At 37.4% G+C, this 19,991-nt stretch overlaps 1 protein-coding gene across 1 annotated transcript in view; it reads left to right on the plus strand.

Moving 5' to 3' along the window:
* The window catches only part of MAP3K21 (mitogen-activated protein kinase kinase kinase 21), a gene marked incomplete at its 5' end in the record, with an annotated part of 41,175 nt that extends 31,809 nt beyond the window's left edge, over positions 1-9,366 (plus strand). Inside the window, 5 exons of the mRNA XM_083856392.1 lie at positions 1,562-1,702; positions 2,216-2,366; positions 3,286-3,380; positions 4,816-5,601; positions 6,125-9,366. Coding sequence (XP_083712518.1) covers positions 1,562-1,702; positions 2,216-2,366; positions 3,286-3,380; positions 4,816-5,601; positions 6,125-6,546 — 1,595 coding nt within the window. The 3' untranslated portion in view covers positions 6,547-9,366. The remainder of the gene's footprint in view (positions 1-1,561; positions 1,703-2,215; positions 2,367-3,285; positions 3,381-4,815; positions 5,602-6,124) is intronic.
* Positions 9,367-19,991: the final 10,625 nt, after the last annotated feature.

Genomic DNA, 19,991 nt, shown 5'->3' on the forward strand with positions numbered 1-19,991 from the left:
AAGGGGAAGTCAGAATGCATAAGGATTTTTCCATACTGATCTGTAGCTAATCTGTAAAGATTGATTGAATTTTAGACCAGCCTGACAATTTGTTTAAAGTTTGGATAGAAATCAGATCTCTCATCTCCTTTGTAACACCTCTGCCTTATCCTTTTCATTGTTAATGTCTAAAGGGGAGCAGTGATGTCTTCTCTGGCACTTCAGTATTTGTTTTAGCTGCAGTGGATACAGTTGGCAACGTTGTGGGTAAAGGAGAGAGGTGGACAAACTATGTCTTGTTTTTCATAATAGAAGTGTGAGATGGAAAAAAAATCAACTGGAGTCTTTTTCAGATGTTAGCTGACAGAGTATCTGTGTTGTCAATAGTTTCCTGTCCTCAAAACAGGGTGTTTTTTTCTGGTTGGTTGGTTTACTTAGCTTTTTGCAGAAAGGTAAAGAAAGTCTTTTCTTAGTAAAATGTCATAATTACGTATAAACTATCTCTTTGTCTTTCATTCTCCTTGCTCTGCAAGGAAATGCTTGAAAGTGAAGCAAATGTCAGGTATTGGCATGGTTCTGAAAACTTGAGTTTTCTGTGTTTGTTTGTTTTTTTAATTGCATAGCCTTGTGTAAGCTATTGCAATGCCACTCCTTGTATGTGTGCTAAGTGCCACTGAGTTTTTTCTTTTTATATTTGAGCAGGCATTTGTATTCATAGGGCTTGAACATGCAGGACAACATAAAGGCTCTCATTTAAAAGAAGTATGTCTGCTTCTGAGTTTGGATCCTTAGGTTTTTACCTAAAAGCTTATCAAATATCTCAGGAGTATCTAGCTGAAACAATTTAGCTTCCACACCCATCTGCACCTGTGCAAAATAAATTCCCTTTCCCACAGTAATGTTTTATCTTGATTTAACTTCAAAGTGTCTTTGTTTCAAGACGACTTGCTCAAATACAGGTGATTGAACACGCATATATAGCAACTGGTTACTTGACTGCTTCACTTTGTCTTGAGCAAGTCTAGCTTTCAATGTTAAGCTGAAAGAAAAATCTAGTTACTTTCTTATTAAAAATAATTCTGCTGATTTTAGAAAGTGTTTTTGAGGGAGAAGGAAAACCACTAAGGTACATGTTCCATAGGAATGTGGTTGTAAATGAGAGTATAAAGTAGGCAAGTGAAGTGCAATGCTACAGGGAGAGCTTTGCTGGCAAGGTGTATGCTGAGGAAGGAGGAGAATCTGTACAGTGAAGGAACAGCAGAACTATGGACATGTAAATGCCCCCTCATTTATCATGCTCTTATAACTGGCTACGTTGTTTTTCTCCTAGGTCTCTCCATCATATCTGTATGCATGCCATCATGATACCAAGCTAATGCTTCAATTAGTCAGTGGCAGGTGAAAATCTACCCTCCCAGGCTGGGTCTTAGAAAGTGGATCCTTTAAACCCTACCATGAAAACCCATCATTAGAAGATGCTTAATGCCTTTATGACCCAAAGATAAAAATATGAGGGAAACAGTTCTGTTTCTAAAATCATTTTGACTAAGATCTCTACTACGTTCTCTTAATTTTTCCTCAGTGATTCCAAAAACAGATACACACACAGCTAATGGCCGAAGAAACAGTGTATATGTGTACCAGCAAGATGTAGATATCACAAGTGAATATGAACTTCCCTTTGGGGTTATGAAAAAAGGCAAGATTTCATTATGTTTCCTAGGTGCTGGTGCTGTTTAATTTATCAGCTGAGACAGTGACAGACTAAGCATTTAATGGAGGCTAGACACTTTAAAGTATAATTTGTTTTGGTGTAGTGAGAAAGAAAATGTTAATCATGGTCACAACTGGAATATTCTGTTTCTTTTTAAACCAGTTGTCCACAGAATATATTTTATTCATTGAACTTAAGTGCTCAGTCTAATTCACTTGTCTGACTTACCTAAATATAAGGTTCTCAGTTAAAAGAAGCATGGAAAATGTGATTGCTTTGCTACTTTATCTTTAATCTGGGTTTCTTGTCAGCTCATAAATTACTTTTCTTTCTTGCTCATCTTTTTGGATCACTGAAGTTCGCATGGTGCTTTTTTTAAAGGAAAAAAATCTCAATTTTTTTTTCTACTCTAGCGTGTTAGTGGTTTTGCAGTGCAGAAGATACTCTGTTCTGTCAAAATATTTTGGCTTTAGAAATAGTATTTATGTGTGTGGGCTTTGTGTTTTTAAATTCAATCTCCAGTAACTTCAGATGAAAGCAACAGAACTTGGGGAAGGAGCACAACATATCACCAAGAAGAGTTTGAAGATGTGAAGAGAAGTTTTAAAAAGAAAGGTTGTACATGGGGACCAAGTTCAGTTCAAACAAAGGATCGTGCAGATTGTAAGGACAAGTATGTCTACAACATTTTGGTTTTTTGATAATACTGATGCGTCCTTGGTAGTGGCATAGGTTGTGAGAGAAAAAAGTTCTGCTGTCTCTAGTTACAGCAAGAATTCCTATCTTCTAGTTAATTTAGAAATTACATTACTGATGCGTAGCTCCCCCACTTAGTCTTAAGGATAAAACACCTACTTATGTTAAAGTTTTATTGATTCTTATCTATTACCTTTTATCTCTGGTTCTTTGAGATTTGGAACATACTGGGATGCTGAGCTACCAGTGCATACAAGACATTTATGGCCTGTCTTTCTTGCCCTTCCTCACATTATTTTGAGGAATTGCAAGCATGGCCCCCACTGGGTACTTTCAGTATCATTAAGTAAGACTGCCTGATTTGGCATATGTGAGGCACAGTTCACACCAACAACATCCTTTATGCTGACAGAAGGTGAAAGGGTTTTGAAAGTTATTTATAGTGCCTTTCTTTATTTTTCTTGGTAGGGATATCCACTCAGTTACCTGTGTTAGGAGTTGGTTCCAGACAATTGGTTGGAACTGGTTTTATATAATTTTTGTATGTTTAAAAGTCACTGTGTTTCATAAACTTCCACTTTTCACATCATTTATTTGAAACAATGAAACTATTGTTCAGGTTTTCACAAACCTGTATTGTTCAATAGGTACCAAAGGCCCATTTTTCATTGGCTTGCTTTTTAGGCATGAAATTTTTATCACAAAAAGAATACCTGACATTAGGGCATGTTTACATTTATAACCACATGATTCAATGGTACTCAGTCTTCTTTTTACCTTTGGAAAGGTTTTCAAGTTATGTACTGCAGGTTTATAGTTTGAAAAGAAAAGTAATTTTCTCACAAAGTTTATGTGAGCATGGATCTGTAATCTCAAAATAACTATTGTTATTGCAGAGTAAGACCCCTTTCAGATGGCAGCAACCCTTGGTCAACTGTTTTAATGAAAAATCAGAAGGGTGTTCCCTTAGCTTCACTATTTGTGGACCAAGGTAAGAGCTATTTTTGAAAAAGTGAAAGTAGCCATATAACAGTATTAACTCCAATGTTACAAATTGTATTGCTTGAATTCCTTAAAGGATTACAGATTGTTATAGGAAAAGTCATGCTGCCAACCATTTTCCTCTGCAAAAAACCCCTGTATTTACATCATTAATAACCGAGAAATACACGTAGTCTGTGAACAGAACCATGAAGAGATTTTTTCCATGTTTTTGAGTTGCAGACCACTCTGTATATGAGGTCTGCAATCACCACTTTTTTGTTTCTTTTAAAAAGAACTTAAATCAGTAGTTGTCTTGACATTTAAATAATCATTGATGACATTGTTATGAGATCTGCATAGTTGTTGCAAAAACCCGTAGGTTTTAAAAAACCTGTAAGCACTGATATATTCCCAGATATTAGTGCCCTGGTTTTTTGAATGAGACCTATTACCTTAATTTTCAATACAGAAATGTAGATTTCAAATCTTAAAATGTTTTAGACAGCATGTTGCTATTTACAGGTAAATCACAAGGAAGAACATACTTGGTCCCTTTAGGATCAGGAATGTAATAGCTGCATGTTGTTTTTTATGACCATTACTGTAAATGGGCAGTGATGATAAAATAATAATGTTAAAGTGTGCCTCGCTTTTTCTATACTGTGGACTCTTATCTGAGAAAATTGAGTTACCAGTGTCAGGAAAAAAGCCTGTGTGATATAACCTGGTGTCCATACCAGCAGCTAGATTTATGCCATCTGGAAGAAGTAGTAGTAAGCTGCTTGGACACTGCTGGAAAAAAGCATTTTAATCTTCATGTGTAGTGGTAGGGGTATAAATCAAGGCTTCACAAAGAGTAATTTTATAGATTTATTAGCTTACTACTATAACCCTGCACACAAAGTTAACATACTTGAATTTCAAATACTTGTGTTTATTCTCTAGCATTTAGCAGTTTACAGTAAATAGCACATGCAAGTCAAATAATACCTCCTTTTTATTAGTCATTAGCTGTAAGATGTTAAATTTACTTTTTACTCCAGACCACCATGACCTAATGAATTAATTGGAAAAATTTCTAATAACTGACTGGATTTTGGAACTCAACGAATTGAAAATATTGTAAAGAATATATTCCAGATCTTATCTGCCAGTTTGTGTATAGTAACTTTCTTCTCTGTAATCCATACACCAAAATATTTTTTGTGTTATTTAAAAAGCGTTATCAAAGTGTTGCAAACACCAAGAGGTTTAGGCGTAGGATGTGTTTCTGAAACTCAATATGTGAGTCTGAGCTTCTGACAGCATCTAAATGGATTGTACAGTATCCTTCAAGGTTAATACTTGTGCATTTTAAAAGAAATAATGATGTGCATATGCAGAGACATGCAATAGCTAAACAGCTGAATTGCAATCTTAAAGAATACTGTGATGTTTTACAGGTGCCTGTACTGATAAGAAACTTACCCCTGAAGGTTTGGACAGTAAAAGACCAAAGCCAATTAAGTTGCCCAATCAGGCCTATATTAATCTACCTCTTTGGAAAGATGATCAAGGAGAGAACACAGTTGAACATGAGAGCTTTGAAGAAGGAACCTCTGCTAGTTCTACAAACAGTACTCCTCAAATGACACCCACAAACAGTCTGAGCAGGACGCTGCACAAGAAGAAGACTGATTCTGTGCTGTATGGGTGTGCTGTCCTCCTTGCATCTGTTGCCCTGGGCTTGGATATCAGAGAACTGAACAAATCACAGGGTCCAGATGAGCTCTTGCCTAAAGATGAGAGAAAGAAGCGTGACGGAATATTTCAGCGTGCTTCAAAATTCCGCAGGAGTGCCAGCCCTACACGGCTGCAGTCCAAGAAAGAGGAAACAAGTATTCCATCCCTAAATCCAGCTGCAGATACTGTGAATCTTCTCTCTATGCCCTCCATTTCCACAAAATGCCTACTTCAACCTGATAGTGAAGATGCTTTTGCAAGCACTGTGCTTGGTGATTGTGGTCGATGTAGTTCCACTGACAACTTTTCATCTCAAATGTCTGAAAGTAAGAGAGAACAAAGGATACAGCTGGCTCCTCATACAGTTTCAACACGATTGAAAAACCAGCCTTTTAGTGTTGGTTTGAAACAAGAGTCTCAAAATGTGCCAAAAGATTCCTCCACAAAGTTAAATATGTTGGGTCACAGACGAACCTTATCAGATGGGAACCATTTTCAGACCACAGGTAGGTTATTAAGAACTTCCACAAATCTTTAAATTATGCTGCTGATAAAAATTTAAGTGCAAAATAATATCTCTAAATCTGGTTTGCATTTAAATAGATAAGCTCATGATCAATGAGTTTTTGAAAAGAAGTTCTAAATTTCAATGCTGGGGTGGCTTAAATGTAATGTTCTTTATGATACTCTGTGCATGTGTAATTTCTCATAATAACTGGAGAAGTTCATGGGACTTTATTCCAGTATTAATATTCATCCAGTTATTGGGGAGTTAGTGCTTTTTCTCTACATCTCTTTTGTAGCAATAAAAAGTAAATTGTGATTGCCAGTTGCAGTGAGTCTAGATGCAAACACGTTACTTGAGCACCACTGGTGCTTGTCTTAGGAGATGCCCCACAATGTACAGACCTCTTAATTTTTGTGGTGGAAGAAAAGTCACCAGTGTTTATGGCAACCTAGTTTTACAAATGGCAAAGAATTCAAGTAGTTTAAATTTGCATTTTTTTGTTTGGGCTTTCTTTCCCCTAGCTAATGGAGTTGCTTCAACCAGTGATGTCTCCAGACTCCCAGTCTTGTCAGTTCCTGGAACTCTGCCCTCCCCATCTTTTCAACAAAGAAGCAATCACAGTGGTGTTTCAAATGAAAAGCAAAGTGTTGTCAATACTATCTCAAGGCCTCGACCTTCTTCTCTAAGAAATAAAATAGATGCATGGCAGATTATTCCACGTATTATTAAACCAAACTCTAAAGACTCTGAATGTTCAGAGGGCAGTGTAGAGCCAGATGTTAACTTGCCAGATACTGAGGAAAGAACTAACTGCCACATGCCCTCATTACTTGATATTGATGTGGAAGGTCAGAACAGAGACTGCACTGTGCCTTTATGCAGAATGAAGAGCAAAACTTGTCGACCATCTATATATGAACTGGAGAGAGAGTTTCTGTCTTGAGTGCCTTTCATTTAAAAAATGTTTGCTTCATAAAGGGGAACAAATATAAAATTCTTGTCTGTCTAACACTTTGTGCTGCTGTTTTCTGATGTACTGTGACCAATAGTACCAAAATTATTAAAACGGGCAGCTAATTAAGTGTAGTAGGTGCCTTTTTCAAATTTTCCTTGGAATCCCAACTAGGTAACTCTAAAAGCACAAGGCTGCAAAATGGTATTCTAGGTGAACTTCATAAGTATATATTGAATGATTAAAATAAAATGCCCACCTCCCTCTGTTGTGTCACAGAAGGTTTTTTTTTTTAGGTTTGAGAGGTTTAGAAATTTAACTTTCACGCATTAAAAAACCAAATGACATATAGAGCGGGGTTTTGTTCTGTCAAGAAGAGTTTCACCTGAGGAGTGGTGGTCTTTAGCTCACCTCTATGGCTTGTAGGTTCAGAGAGAGGCATAAAGGATTAAGGTACAGGAGGCTCTGTTCACTCATTAAAGAGGTGATTATTTGCTGGCATTTGATACTGAAATTGTTTAAGAACCCAGTAGCCGAATTTGCAGGTTTTTGCCCTTGGTTATTGTGAGAACTGGCTTAGTTTCTCCAGAAAGTTACACTGCTTGTATAAACATTTCAGTTTCAGCCACCATATCGATTTGAGAGGGTAAACTTCAGTATTGGGATGGGAGTAAAGGTATTTGACATACTTTGTAATGTGAAACAACATTCCTTGTAAGTAAGGATACACTGGAACGTAAATATTTGTACTCTTAACCTTTTGAAGACTACAGTGTTTGCACTGAAAGCAATATTCTTGGGTTTGAATTTTTTGTTTGTGGTGGAAGGGTTTGTCCCCCTTCTTGTTTTTTAAACTCTGCTGCACCTTGTATTGAAGAAAGTTGGTGGGTTTTGAGGATAATTGGTTTTAAGTGAGCCAATGGTGCATTTTATTGCACTTAATTTTAAAACTGCTATAATTTAATATTAAATCTTTCAGTATAATCTCTGTAGCTTTTCTTCCTAAGGTACTACTGAGTGCCTGCTTACTCAGATTTAGGAAATACGGAATCAAAGGACAGAAACAGATGTGCTTGACTGGTTTTCAGTGATAGAAAGTTTCCAGAAAATTCCAAGTAGTCAATTGTGGGGGGAGGAACATTTAGCTTTGATAACACTGGTAGTTTAATTTTTTACAGTATCACTAAGTGAATGATTAAATAAAATCAAATATACAGTATACTTTCCCTGATGAAAGCGTTTTTAGAATTAAAGGAACATCCCTCATTTTCCAGTATCTGAAGTCCCAATTTTGCAGATCATCTGGCATTTAAATAGTTTTCATAAATAAAATTAGATAATGTTAGACTAAAATGACTGTGTTCTCATCAGAATACTGTTTTGTTAAGAACTGTGTTTAAATCTTTTCTTCTTCTTTACTCTGGGGTCTGGGAGTTCGAATAGAATACACAGTTGCTTAAAGCTTCGAAACCAAAGGATTAAAAAAGAAAATTTCTGTTCTAAGACTGTATGCACTACAGTGTCCACCTTGAAGATGACATACAATTATACAAACAAAATCTTGAAGTCTTAATCGCACGGAACAGAACACAGAAGATGTAACTTCCCAGCTCTCAAAGTGAAAATAGAAAAGAACTTCCATAAAGTATTAGTTTACTACCAAAAGTAAAGACAAAACCACTGTTTGTATGTAAGTCTAAATGCTTACATAGCAATTGTTACTATGTTTTCTTCAAGCCTGTTTCTGTCACTGTATTCGTAGTTCTCTGTCAACATGATTCAAGTCACATACTGTTCTTTGTCTTCTGTTTCAACTTTAATTTTATCAGAACACTTTAATAGATTGTCTATTCTAGTTTTAATACAAAATGTTTTTGTAAAATAAAGTCATGAATCAAATTTTTTAAGTATAGATTAATAGCACATTTACCTTCAAGGCTTAATTAGAATTTTTGAGCATTATGTATATCTTAACTCTTTCTTGATCAGTTATTCCTGTGTAATACTGAGAGAAAAGGAGCTGATTGTATTATGTGTTTCTGAAGAAAGTATCTCTGTTTAGCTTTCTACAGGAAAATCTCAGGTGCTGAAGTATTTTGACTTGTAAATTTCTGTTCAGTTCTGTATTTTTAAGGTTTATATGATTTCAAGTGTTGAATTTTGCACCCTATGTTTTGTAATCAATAGTATCAGCATAAAAAGCTGTTTGAGCTAGATTGTTTTCATTTATTAGTGGCTTACATCTCTCTTGTAATTAAAAAAAGATTTCTATTCCTCTTCAATGGATAATTTCCCATGAGATTGGGACGTATGATATGGCCAGCTGAATGCATTCTAAGTAATTTAGGAGTTTGTGTTCCATTTCTTAGGTAAACCATCTCAAATATTTCTCTGATATGATGCAGGTTTTTTTAAGCTATAGTCTGTAGTGCTTTATAATTGTTTTTATAGTTTAAAATTACAGGTCAGTCTTCACTGAAATTAAAAAACCCCACATTATTTCAATCATGGGTTCAGTCTGTAATTCATGTATCACCAGAGAATTTTTTTGTAAAGATATGGAAATCTGGTATGCATTAAGTGACCTGTCTTGGTTAAAAGGATATTTATTTCAATGTAGGTTGATAGGCTGACCAAATAATAATTTATGTTGATTGTTTTAGCATAAAACTGAAGGTGCTTACACTACAAAGATTAAGATAAACACTTGATATACTGTTTTACAAAACCTGATGATTTAAATGTTTTTATTTAAAAATAAATGTTTTGTAGCTACTGTATTGGAAAGTGACCTGAATTTTCTTGAAAAATGTATTTTAATGTTTCTTTAACATGTACTAAGGAGTAATCTGGTGAATAAACCCGGAGCTATTCTTGGAAAATTATAATATAATTGTTTACTCCAAGATTAAGAATCCAGTACAGTAACATGAACATTCCTGTAATATCTTGCACTTGATGTAGGCAGAAACATTTGGCATAAGCTTGGTTTTTTTTCTTCAATATGACCATAATATTCCTTTGATGTTTTTTACAATGTTGGCTGGGTGTCTTAGAGGAGTAGTGTATATAAATAAACTCAGCATCTGATTCAGCATCAAGAATTCAGGTAAGTAATAACATCCTTCTGTTGTGGGGCTTTTGTTGGGACAGTCTGTTGGTTCTTTGAGGGATTTGGTACTTTGAGGTTTTTTTGTTAGGTTTGTTGGGGGATTTTTAAGCAATTGAAGCCAGTATTTTCCTTATAATATGTTTAACACATTTTGTGAACTTCCCTCTTCCATGATAATGTCATGGGTGCATTAGCCCATTTTTCACGTAGGAAGAGGAAGTATCCATTTGCACAGTGACAACAGGTAAGATGCAGTGAAATTCAAATACAAATATATTGAATCGTACATTGGATTTATAATGCTGCAAGCCTGTCTTACAAAGATATGCTTGCACTCAGGTTGTAGTGAGACTGGCTGCATAACAAATATTTATGTGGCCTCTGAGTGTCAGTATGAAGCCCAGATTGTAAGCTAAGCTGCAGAGGCAGCTTATTTTATACACAGTTATAATGGTAATACAAAGATCTGCGTACAAGTGTGAGGTAACAGAAAAGATCACTGTCACCAACCACCTTCATTTTTAATGTAACCATTCAGATCACTATGGTGTATGCATTATGAGAAACTAAGGAGACTCTGTTACCTAATACATTTTTGATGCAGTTTTGGTGGTGCTTAAGATTGCAGTATTTGGTATTCCAGATTAGGTCCAGAGTCCATTCAAGGATGTAGTGGAATTCCTCCTGAACAAACCAAATATGAGTTAGTTATCTCAATGCTAACAGAAATCCAACATGCTTGATATAGATAGTCTGATAAAATAGTTTCTTTAACCAAAATAAGTGCTTTTTTATCTAATAAGTTGGAGAATGGAATACAGAGCTATGCAGCTAGGATGGTTTTACTTCTTTGTTCACAGAATCACAGGGTCATTTAGGTTGGAAAAGACCTCTGGAGATGAAACAGTCTAAGCCCCTCTGATAGAGCTGCCCAAGACCATGTCCATTGAAGGTCTGGGCATCTCCACAGATGGAGACTCCGCAGCTTCTCTCAGGAATCTGTTCCAGTGTTTGGCCATCCTCACAGCAAAAACATTTGCTCACATTCACATTGAATTTCATGTTAACTGGCTGGTTTGGGTTGTTTTGTGGTTTGTTTTTTTTTTCCTTGTTGATTGATTGGTTTTGGTTTTTTTACTTTTTGTTTTGTTTTTTTCATTTGTGCCCATTGCCTCTCATCCCGTTGCTGGACACTTCTGAGAAGAGCCTACCTCTCTCTTTACCCCGTTATCAGGTATTTATAAACAATGATAAGATCCTCGTGGACTCTTCTCCAGATCCAGCTCCCTCAGCCTTTCCACAGATGCAAGTCCTTTGCCAGTCTTTGTGGTGCTGCACTGGATTTGTTTTACTAAGTCTGTATCTTGTATTGGGGAGCCCAGAACTGGACACAGCGCTCCAGGTGTGGCCTCACCAGTGCCGAGTAGGATGCCCTCATTAATCTGCTGGCACCATAACTAATGCAGAGAACTGTTGGCTGTCTTTGCTGTAAGGACACACAGCTGGCTTCTGTTCATCTTGTCCATCAGGATTCTCAGGTCATTTTCTGCAAAGCCAGTTCCCAGATGGTTGGTCCCCAGTGTGTACTGGTGCGTGGGCTTGTTCCTCCCCAAATGCATTTCTGCTTCATGAGATTCCTCTAAGCCAGTTTTCCAGCCTGTCCATGTCTGTCTGAATGGCGGCACAGCTATCTAGTGCATCAGCCACTCCTGCTGTTTTAGATTGTCTGTAAACTTGCTGAGAATACACCCTGTCCCAACATCTGGGTTGGTAATGGAGGTGTTAAACCCTAATCAGCACTTTTATCAATCCCTGGGGTACTCCACCTGTGACATTTAAGCAAGTTATAGTTAAAACCATCTCATGTTTTATTCATACAATCTAAAATATTTTTCATAAGTGATTTTGGTAATTGCAATTCTTCAATTGCCTTTTTTTTTCTTTCCATTTCAAAAATCAAGACATAATTACCATTCTCAGATCTAGGCCTTAGTGAATTATTTCAGTAGTTGAGATTTGGTGTCAGGATGGCCTGAGTTCAGTGCTGCTTGATGTAACAGCTTAAATCTGTTAAAAATATCTGCAAATTGCTTTAGAAGCAAATTCATCAATCAAAAATCATTAATTCACCCCGGGTGACCAAACTAGTCAAACTTCAGTCAGGTGTCACATTTGGTGTTCCTCCTTTGAGTGGTCATTAATATGAAGTCACATGCTCTGCAACACTGCTAAATGGACTTTTAAAAAACATTTGTGTTACATCTGAGAACACCAGTCTTCCACCACATAAAGTATGCAGTTACAGGGTGTGACAGCTTGAATCTCTTACAGCTGAAGACATTGATGAGTACTCTGACCTCTGAAGGAGAGGCAGAGAGGCCACAGCTGTGAACTCCTCAGCAGCAGAACACTGTTGGTGCTTCTCGAAAGAAAGGTGCCCAGGGCAGCCATTCCTGCTGTAGCTGCTGAGTTCTTCCCATGCCAAAGAATTTGCACATGTGCTGTTGTCTTCCTGCCAACTTCAGATACACCTAGATAAGATCTCTGGTGTAGCAGTAGTCACCATGAACTGTCCAGTCATTTGAGAGCTTGCCAGTCTTTATGAAAGCAGGTGGAAGTCTGCAAATTTGGGGTAAAGGAGAAAATAAACAATAGGACTGTTCATTCTGCTCACTGTTTTGCAAATCACTTGCATAATTCAAAAGTTTCTAAACTCCCTTTTATGGCAGAGGGAATTAGGCAATAATATTTTACAAAGCCTTTTTACTCTGCTGCCTTCCAGACCAAAAGTGACATTTGTGCCTTGTGCTAGATGCCACTTAGTCTGTCTGGTAAATGCTGTCAGTGGTTGGGAGGATGCAGAATTTTATTTCCAAGCCTGATAGAGCTAAGCAGCAAGTGAATCAAACATCAGGTGTATCTGCCAGCAGTCTAGGTAAGGGAAAGATATATACTAGACATACATTCTCCAGTCACTTCAGTTTGTATTGAGCACATGGCTCCTGGAAGTGCTGAAGAGTCTCTTGCAGAGTATTCACCCAAAGGGAATCCACTTTGTTCCAGAAGTGGCCTTCACGTGGCTATATGCCTTTTTGACTCTGTCATTAGGGGTATATGTGTGTCTCCTTCAGTGCATGTGCCACCTGAAATGTTTAAGGCAGAAGTAACAGTGATTCTATCACTCTTCTATCACACTTTCATCAAAATATTTTTCTCATTCTAGAGCCCCAGAAGTTATTGACATTGGTGGCTCCACTCTTGATAGTCAAAATTCTCATCACCAAGGCCTTGATTGCTTCTTATTTTTAAGAAGATGCAGCTGCTTGATGGCTGACTTTGAGGCTAAGATACCAACATCCTAGTTGACCCACAAGAAATACTTGTACTTATTCCCATGTGGCCAAGGGAATAGCCTTGTCTACTTCATTAATTGTACCTCAACTTTAACCTGCCTAAAGTATATATTTTAGGTGACTTTTCAGGTTTGGGTGGTTTTTACTGTGGTGGTTCTCTAGTTAAGTAAATTTTATTTACTTATTAGAAGTTTATAGGAACAGGCTGTTAAGATGAAAACCTGTACTGTCATCATTGATAGCTAGAAGATGCAAAGAACAGATACTATCTAAAGCATATTAAGAGTGTCATAGTATGAAGTCATCAAGCTTGATGACTTTACCAAGTTAGGGAAGCTCTACAGAATGAATATATATATTCTTTCAGGCCTGCAGAGCTACCATGAGGTTCTATTTCCACAGTTGTACAACATATTTAGAAGAGAAGTATGCCTATGACCAATATGTATTTTTTAAACAGGGTTGTGAAACCCTTAGAGAAAGTCAGGGGCACTCATAGTGTTTGCATATTATGTGCTGGTAGATACTGAAAGCAAAGAGGGATACTCTTAGAGCTGTAAATATGCTCCTAGAACAGTTTTTCTCCCTTAAAAACCTTTTAACACTTTGAGGGTTTGCAAGGAAGAAGGACAGCAGTGCTCCCTCCTTCTACCTATGTGTCAGACAAGTAGAGGGGCTTATATGTGCTCCAACCACTATTGCTGGAGGTAGTTCTAGGATAAAAGTATAGTATGAATATACATACAATGAGTGCTTTTCAAAAAGAAAAAATTACCCCAGCTTTTGTGTACAATGACTATAATACTTGTTTTGAAAATTATTAAATTTTGTGGCACCTGATGAATTTTTTTGAATACCTGTGGAAGTCAGAAAAGAATGAGGCTGGGTTGCAGTTGAAAAGAAGCCTAAGTAAAGAAGCTTTGTCTTTTTTCCTCCTTTTCTATATAGTCCAATTTAAGTTTATCTTGCTGTTAACACTGAAAAATCCCAGAGATCCTGTAGTCCACAAAAGCCTTCATGTGAAATAAAATACTTAAAAATACCAGTTCAGGCCTGACCACGTGAAGCAGTGAGATACAGGTACTACAGGCATCTAATTCTTGTAATGCAACCAGTTAGCTTTTTCTCACTGGAAAGGAAGTCAGAGGATCAAAATGGGGAGTGTTGATTCAGTATGGTGTAAGAGATGACAGCAGGTTGGGTGACACCAAGTTGGTTGTGAGTGTTGATCACTGGAAGGTAGGAAGACTCTGTAAAGGGATATGGACAGGCTGGACAAATGGGCCAAAGCCAATTGTATGAAGTTCCACAACACCAGGTGCTGGGTCCTGCCCTTGAATCACATTTCTCTCACACTGAATTTGTTTGAAGTCATACCTTTGATTCAAAGTTTTTAACTTACTTTTCCCATTTATTTCTCAGCTTATATTCAAGTCCTTCAGGTACTAAAATCTAGTTTTGTCAGTTTGGGGAATGGAGATGTAGGAGTGTCCCGTTTTTCAGATAAGTTCACAGATTTTCTTCAAAACCTGTAGTTCTTGTATTTTGGACTACTAACAAGCATACGAATCTCTGATAAGTAAAGCAACAATTTCATCAGTTCCCCATATTTAATAAGTCTTGGCTTTTATGATTTGTATTCTGGTCATGATACTTCTCATAAATTATACTAATTTACTTATAATCTTGTTCAATGTATTAAGATTTTTGGTTCTTCCTCATCTTTACTATGGTTTTATACAACCTAGTCTAATTCACTCTTCTCTCTCATTGCTTTATCATTACCATATTTATAAGTAAATACCTCTGTCCTCATTTTAGGCCGATGTCCAGATTGCCTTATTATTTTCCTGTGTGCCCTTCTCAACAGCCCCATTCAATCCTTATATAAAATCTTCTTCACTAGGGTAAGAAATCAGTTTGCTACATCGAATCTTTGTGTAATAGCTTTTCTAGGTAGGCTTGTCCTTAGACGTGTCCAATTTCAAAGAGTTAAAAACACTGTATCTAAGTGTTATCAGTTCAGTGACCTCTCCCATGCCACTTTTAACAATAATTAACAGTGCCGTTTCAAGGAAGATTTTAAAAAGGCTGCCCATGTAATTGCATTGAATCAATGCAGCCAGTTTAGTTCACATTTGAGGTTGTAAAAGTCAAGTACTTTAGGAGTTCTACAAATTCTTTAAAAGGCTGGTTAGATGTAAGCTTCTGAAAACTTTTGCTTACCTTTGCATGAAATAAATATTGTCTTTTTACTTTGTGATATGTTTTAGTATTTTGTCTTGAAAATGCAACATTGAACAGCATCTTCCAAAGTGGCTTTACTTTCCTGCAGTTTTCAGTGCAGTGAATTCAGCAGGAAAGTTTTAGCTGCAAGCAGTATGAACTGGAGATCACACCCTGGTTCCAGGGCAAGTTTGGCTTTTGATCTTGGACAAGTCAGGGAATTTCTTTTTGCTTACACTGTAGTGCTGGTCTGTAAGATGAGCACAAGGACTTCATCCTTTTTTGTAAAGCACTTGCAGGGCTGTGATCAAAGGCACCACGTTTCAGCGGTAAACAACAGCTGCAGCAGTAAATGCCTTGACTTCACACACAAAGGGGAGCTCTAACTCAGCCTGGAAACTGAGTATGCCACAGCTGTACATACTTCTCTTTCACAGCACAGGTTTCTGGTAAGTTAAAGTTTAACTTTGGTAAGGAACAATTCCAGTCACAACTGGCTGCAATGATTTAGCCAGTAACTGCCACATTAGGGAAATAATTACACAAAGTTTAGTGTTTGTTTTTGGTTGGGTTGGTTGTTTGGTGTTGTTTTTTTTTTTTTTTTAAGGTTCTCATGACTGGTCAAAGCTATTACAGCTTAGGATTGATTTCCTGGTTCATACAACCAATTTTGTCTCATTGTTCTCTCCCACTCTAAATTCATTAGGATACTTGGTATTTTCTTTTGTCTGAATGAAAGGATCCTGTTTCAACCACTGCTGATTAATACTGTTCTTATAAAGCTGTATTAATTGGTTGTTCCCATTTATGAGTGGGCAGCAAATGTGCAATTACACCCTAAAGAAGAATTATGTTACAGCTTATTGCCTCAAAGTCAGGATAAGTTCATCTTTTTCACTGAACCATTATCTCTTGGAACAGCTCCATCTTTACCTTGGAGAAGGGATTTAATGAATTAATGTGAAGCATAAGGATGAGGGAGGAGAAGTGTTACTCCATCATCTAGATTTAGGCTATCCTGAAATAAGTACTTGCTGTGAACTGGAAGAGTGAGCTCTGAATGGGTCTCTGGAGGCTCAGTCAATGGTACAGAAAGCCTTGGCTCATAACTGAGCTGCGGAAGTGGAACGCCTGGAGCTGTACCATAAATCTCATCTCCCCTAAGTACAGATCCTGCAGTAGTACACTGCAGAGGGAGAGATAGTCTGTTACTGCCAGCATTCACCACCACAGTATCTCTGTGCTTTAAGGGTATGAATATGAGGTAAGTCAATAAGCTTGAAAGAATGTATGGTTTGAAGCCTCCAGCTTCAAATTCCAGAGGTAAGCAGTTGATGGAAGAGCAGCGCGGTAGCGCCCTGCCGTGCCAAGTTTTGGTTCTTTAAACAAGCCAAAATGCAGTTCTCTGCCCTTGAAGCTAATCACCTACAGGAGCTGAGGAGGTGTTTACTACAAAGTCTCTACTGATTAATAGTCACCCTTTTTTTTATCTTTACTTTTTTGTTTGTGCAGCCTTCTGTTACTGTGGCTGCAACCTGCTGCTGTGCTTGTACACAAATGGTGGGGCAGTCACAGCCAGTCCCCTTTGTGTCATTGGTACATTGTATTTAGAAGCAGAGCAGGTTGGGACCTTTTGATTATACTTTTTTGACAAAAGAAAAGCAAAACTGTCAAAGTGAAAATTTTTGTTAAAGTATGTGTTTGATAGCCAGTTTATCTCTGGTTCATCCCTGATATCCCAACAATTTCCCATCACTGAGAACTTATAAGCCTCTTTATAAAGGGAGGGGAGTCTTAAAGGTACACCTTGTATTTACCTGAGTTTTGTGTATCTTCTTGGACTTTTTACATTGAAAGTGATTTTCCTATTTTTGGAGTATTTTGAAGTCAAGTTCATCATACAAAAGCTTGAAATTGATAGATGGCAAAAGCTCTGAGTCTTTTCACCCAGAACAGTGTAATTCCAAAGAGGAATCTACTTCAAGAGAATATGAATATACTTAGAGTAGAATCCTGAAAAATGATTTCTTAATCTCACCCTTTTCTTAAGGCTAGAAACAAGCACTCAAATCATGGCCAGACTTGAACATACTTTTAATTCTGTAGTAGTTACAGAAAAAGATACTTCTTTTTTCTCTGAATTACTTTAGAGAGTTGACAGTTGACATTGCATTGCAGGGTACAACCAATTGCATTTCAGCAATAACTGCTGTTGCTCCTCTGTGCCCTCGGTCTCCTATTTGTCATAGGATTTTAAGCAATGTTATAAATGCCTTTGGAAGGAATCCTGGAAGCCAAAGATTTTCTGTATTTAATGACGTTTCAGTTGCTGATTCCTTGGTATGCTAGATATGCTAATTTTGATTGACAATGATACTGGTTTTCTTGCAACCTACTGTAATCAACTTTCAGATGTAATTTGAATCATGTGATGAGTGGTTGGGAAATAGTAAGTGAAAAGTGGTATCTTACAAAGCCATGAACTTAAAACCAGCTACCTGCAGAGATGAGGTTTGCCCACTGGTCCTTCATTCAATAGATTAAGTTGCTGGGAGATTAAAGAGAAAATCAAGATGAATCTACTCTACTTGGTGAACCTTGGAGACTGTCCAAATTATGACAACTGCATTTGCTGGGATGTGGAAATGCTAGGGTTTTGTTATGGGGAGGAAAAACAAGTCATCTTGTGGTACCCAAGGCAACAAACAGAAGCAATTTCTGCCTCCTCCCCCCCTGCTCCATACTGATAGTGAGTATAGCAACAGAATTTGCCTTCTATTCAAATATATATATTCAAGACCTGTTTGCCCCTGCTGATTAGAGGGGAAATTGAACTTTAACCCATTCAATTCTCAAAGCCAGTTAGATTCCTTATTCCTCCAGTAATCATGGAATGTGCCCAATGCCAAATTCCTCTGCTGCTCACAGTGATGAAGTTGGGAATGGCAACATCAGCTCAGGAAAAAAGTTATCTTTGCACTTGGAAAAGTAAGGATTGCAGAACACTGAACTTTATGTTTCAGTTAATTAACTGGTGCATTGAACTCACAGGTAGAAATCCTGACAAGAAAGTAATCTATTAAGAATTGTGTGCAATGATATAGCAAAACCAAAAGCAGATAAATAAAATCAGTGTTTCTTCACCCAGCATGATTAATAGGCATGATGATGTGTATGCAGCAATCCAGCAGAATTATTAACTCACATTTGCAAGTGGCGTAATTAAGGAGAATAGAATTCCATTACAAACATTGGAAAACTCGTTGACTGAAAAATGTTTTCTTTCATTTGTTGTTTAAAGCACACAGAGGTGTCCTCCTGCTTCTTCAGTATGGTATCATAGGGTTACCTGGGGGGCTCTGTAGTTGAGCTTCCTTCACTGCAATCACAGCTGACTGAACTAGCCAGCTTGTGGTTTGAGGGGAGGTTGAAGGATGACCAAAGAAGAGAAATTCTGCAGCATTAATTCAAGGTCTCTTCTCCTGAATTGTACAAGGTATATATAGAGGCGAGGTACTGCAGACAAATTGACTGGGCAAGAAACGAAAGTTGGCTGGGTGGAGATCCCATACCAGGGAGTGAAGCCCTAACAATCCAGACCAGAAGCTGGAAGGCCACATGCTGACTGTACAGAAAGTGACAGCTCATGGTATGGTGCTGCCTCAAGGGACTTGGGAGTCTGTCTCTGGAGCAGAGGGAAAACAGGGTCACACATGAGCCTGGCTGAAGGGTCCAGCTTCTTTCCTTGGATCATGACTAAGGGGAACTGTGTTGTGTCAGCGTGGTGGATTTATATTACTACTAACCTTGTTTTTGAGCAGTATGTCTAAGGCTCCAGGAAGGAGGAGAGGTCCAATTTTCCTGATGTGCTGCTTTAATTCCCTTTTTAAGCTTTGTCAAGGTGCTTCTGTACAAATAATTCTCTTGAGAAGTCCACTGAAGTGTAAGATACCAGACCCTAAATGCACATTGCATAAATGCTTCTGGGGATGAATTGTTGTGGAAGTTCTTATTTAGAATATCTTTAAACTCCATTTTTTAAATTAAATTAAATATTTTTTTCTAAAATAAAAGAGTTAATAAAAGAAGCATATAATTGCTACAGATGCAGCCTTGCAGCTCTAAAAAAGTTTTTAAAGTGCCTTCAAGTGGCTTTTGTAGCTCCATAAAAATCTCTAATTTCCTTGAAGCTGCAGTCCTGAGCTCTGGGAGTATGAGACAAATAATTAAAGTTAAAAGCTTGGTAGAGCTGGGTAGTTGTAAAAAAAGTTGAGACTTGAATCCTGAGAAATTATATAAACCGTTTGCTCTACCAACCTTCCATGAGTCCAGTCAAAGCTAAGTGAGACAATTTTCCTTGCAACATCTGACTGTTTTGTTTTAGTCTGCCAGTTTGGTTGGGAAGTCCTCTCTTCTCTGAAAGAAAGCAAGTGGGGAGAGGCTGGAAGACAAAGGACAAGCAGAGCAAGTAAACGGTGTAGATTCCTTCCTCAGATGTTAGGTCAAAATAATTGAAAAAAAAAAACCAAAAAAAAACCCAAAAAAAACCCCAAAACAAACAAAGAAAAACCAAACCAACAAAAAAAAAAAAAAAAAAAAAAAAAAAAAAAAAAAAAAAAAAACCACAACCACCTGGGACCGGTTCAAATAATGATGAGTTGAATAGTTTACACTTATTTCTCATCAAAAGAGGCTTGGCTCACTTAAATCTGTTGCTACAGGCAAAAGGAGGAAGTACCTGCAAG

Source organism: Zosterops lateralis (assembly GCF_965231275.1).
Source record: "Zosterops lateralis genome assembly, chromosome: 3".
Taxonomy (NCBI): Eukaryota; Metazoa; Chordata; class Aves; order Passeriformes; family Zosteropidae; genus Zosterops; species Zosterops lateralis.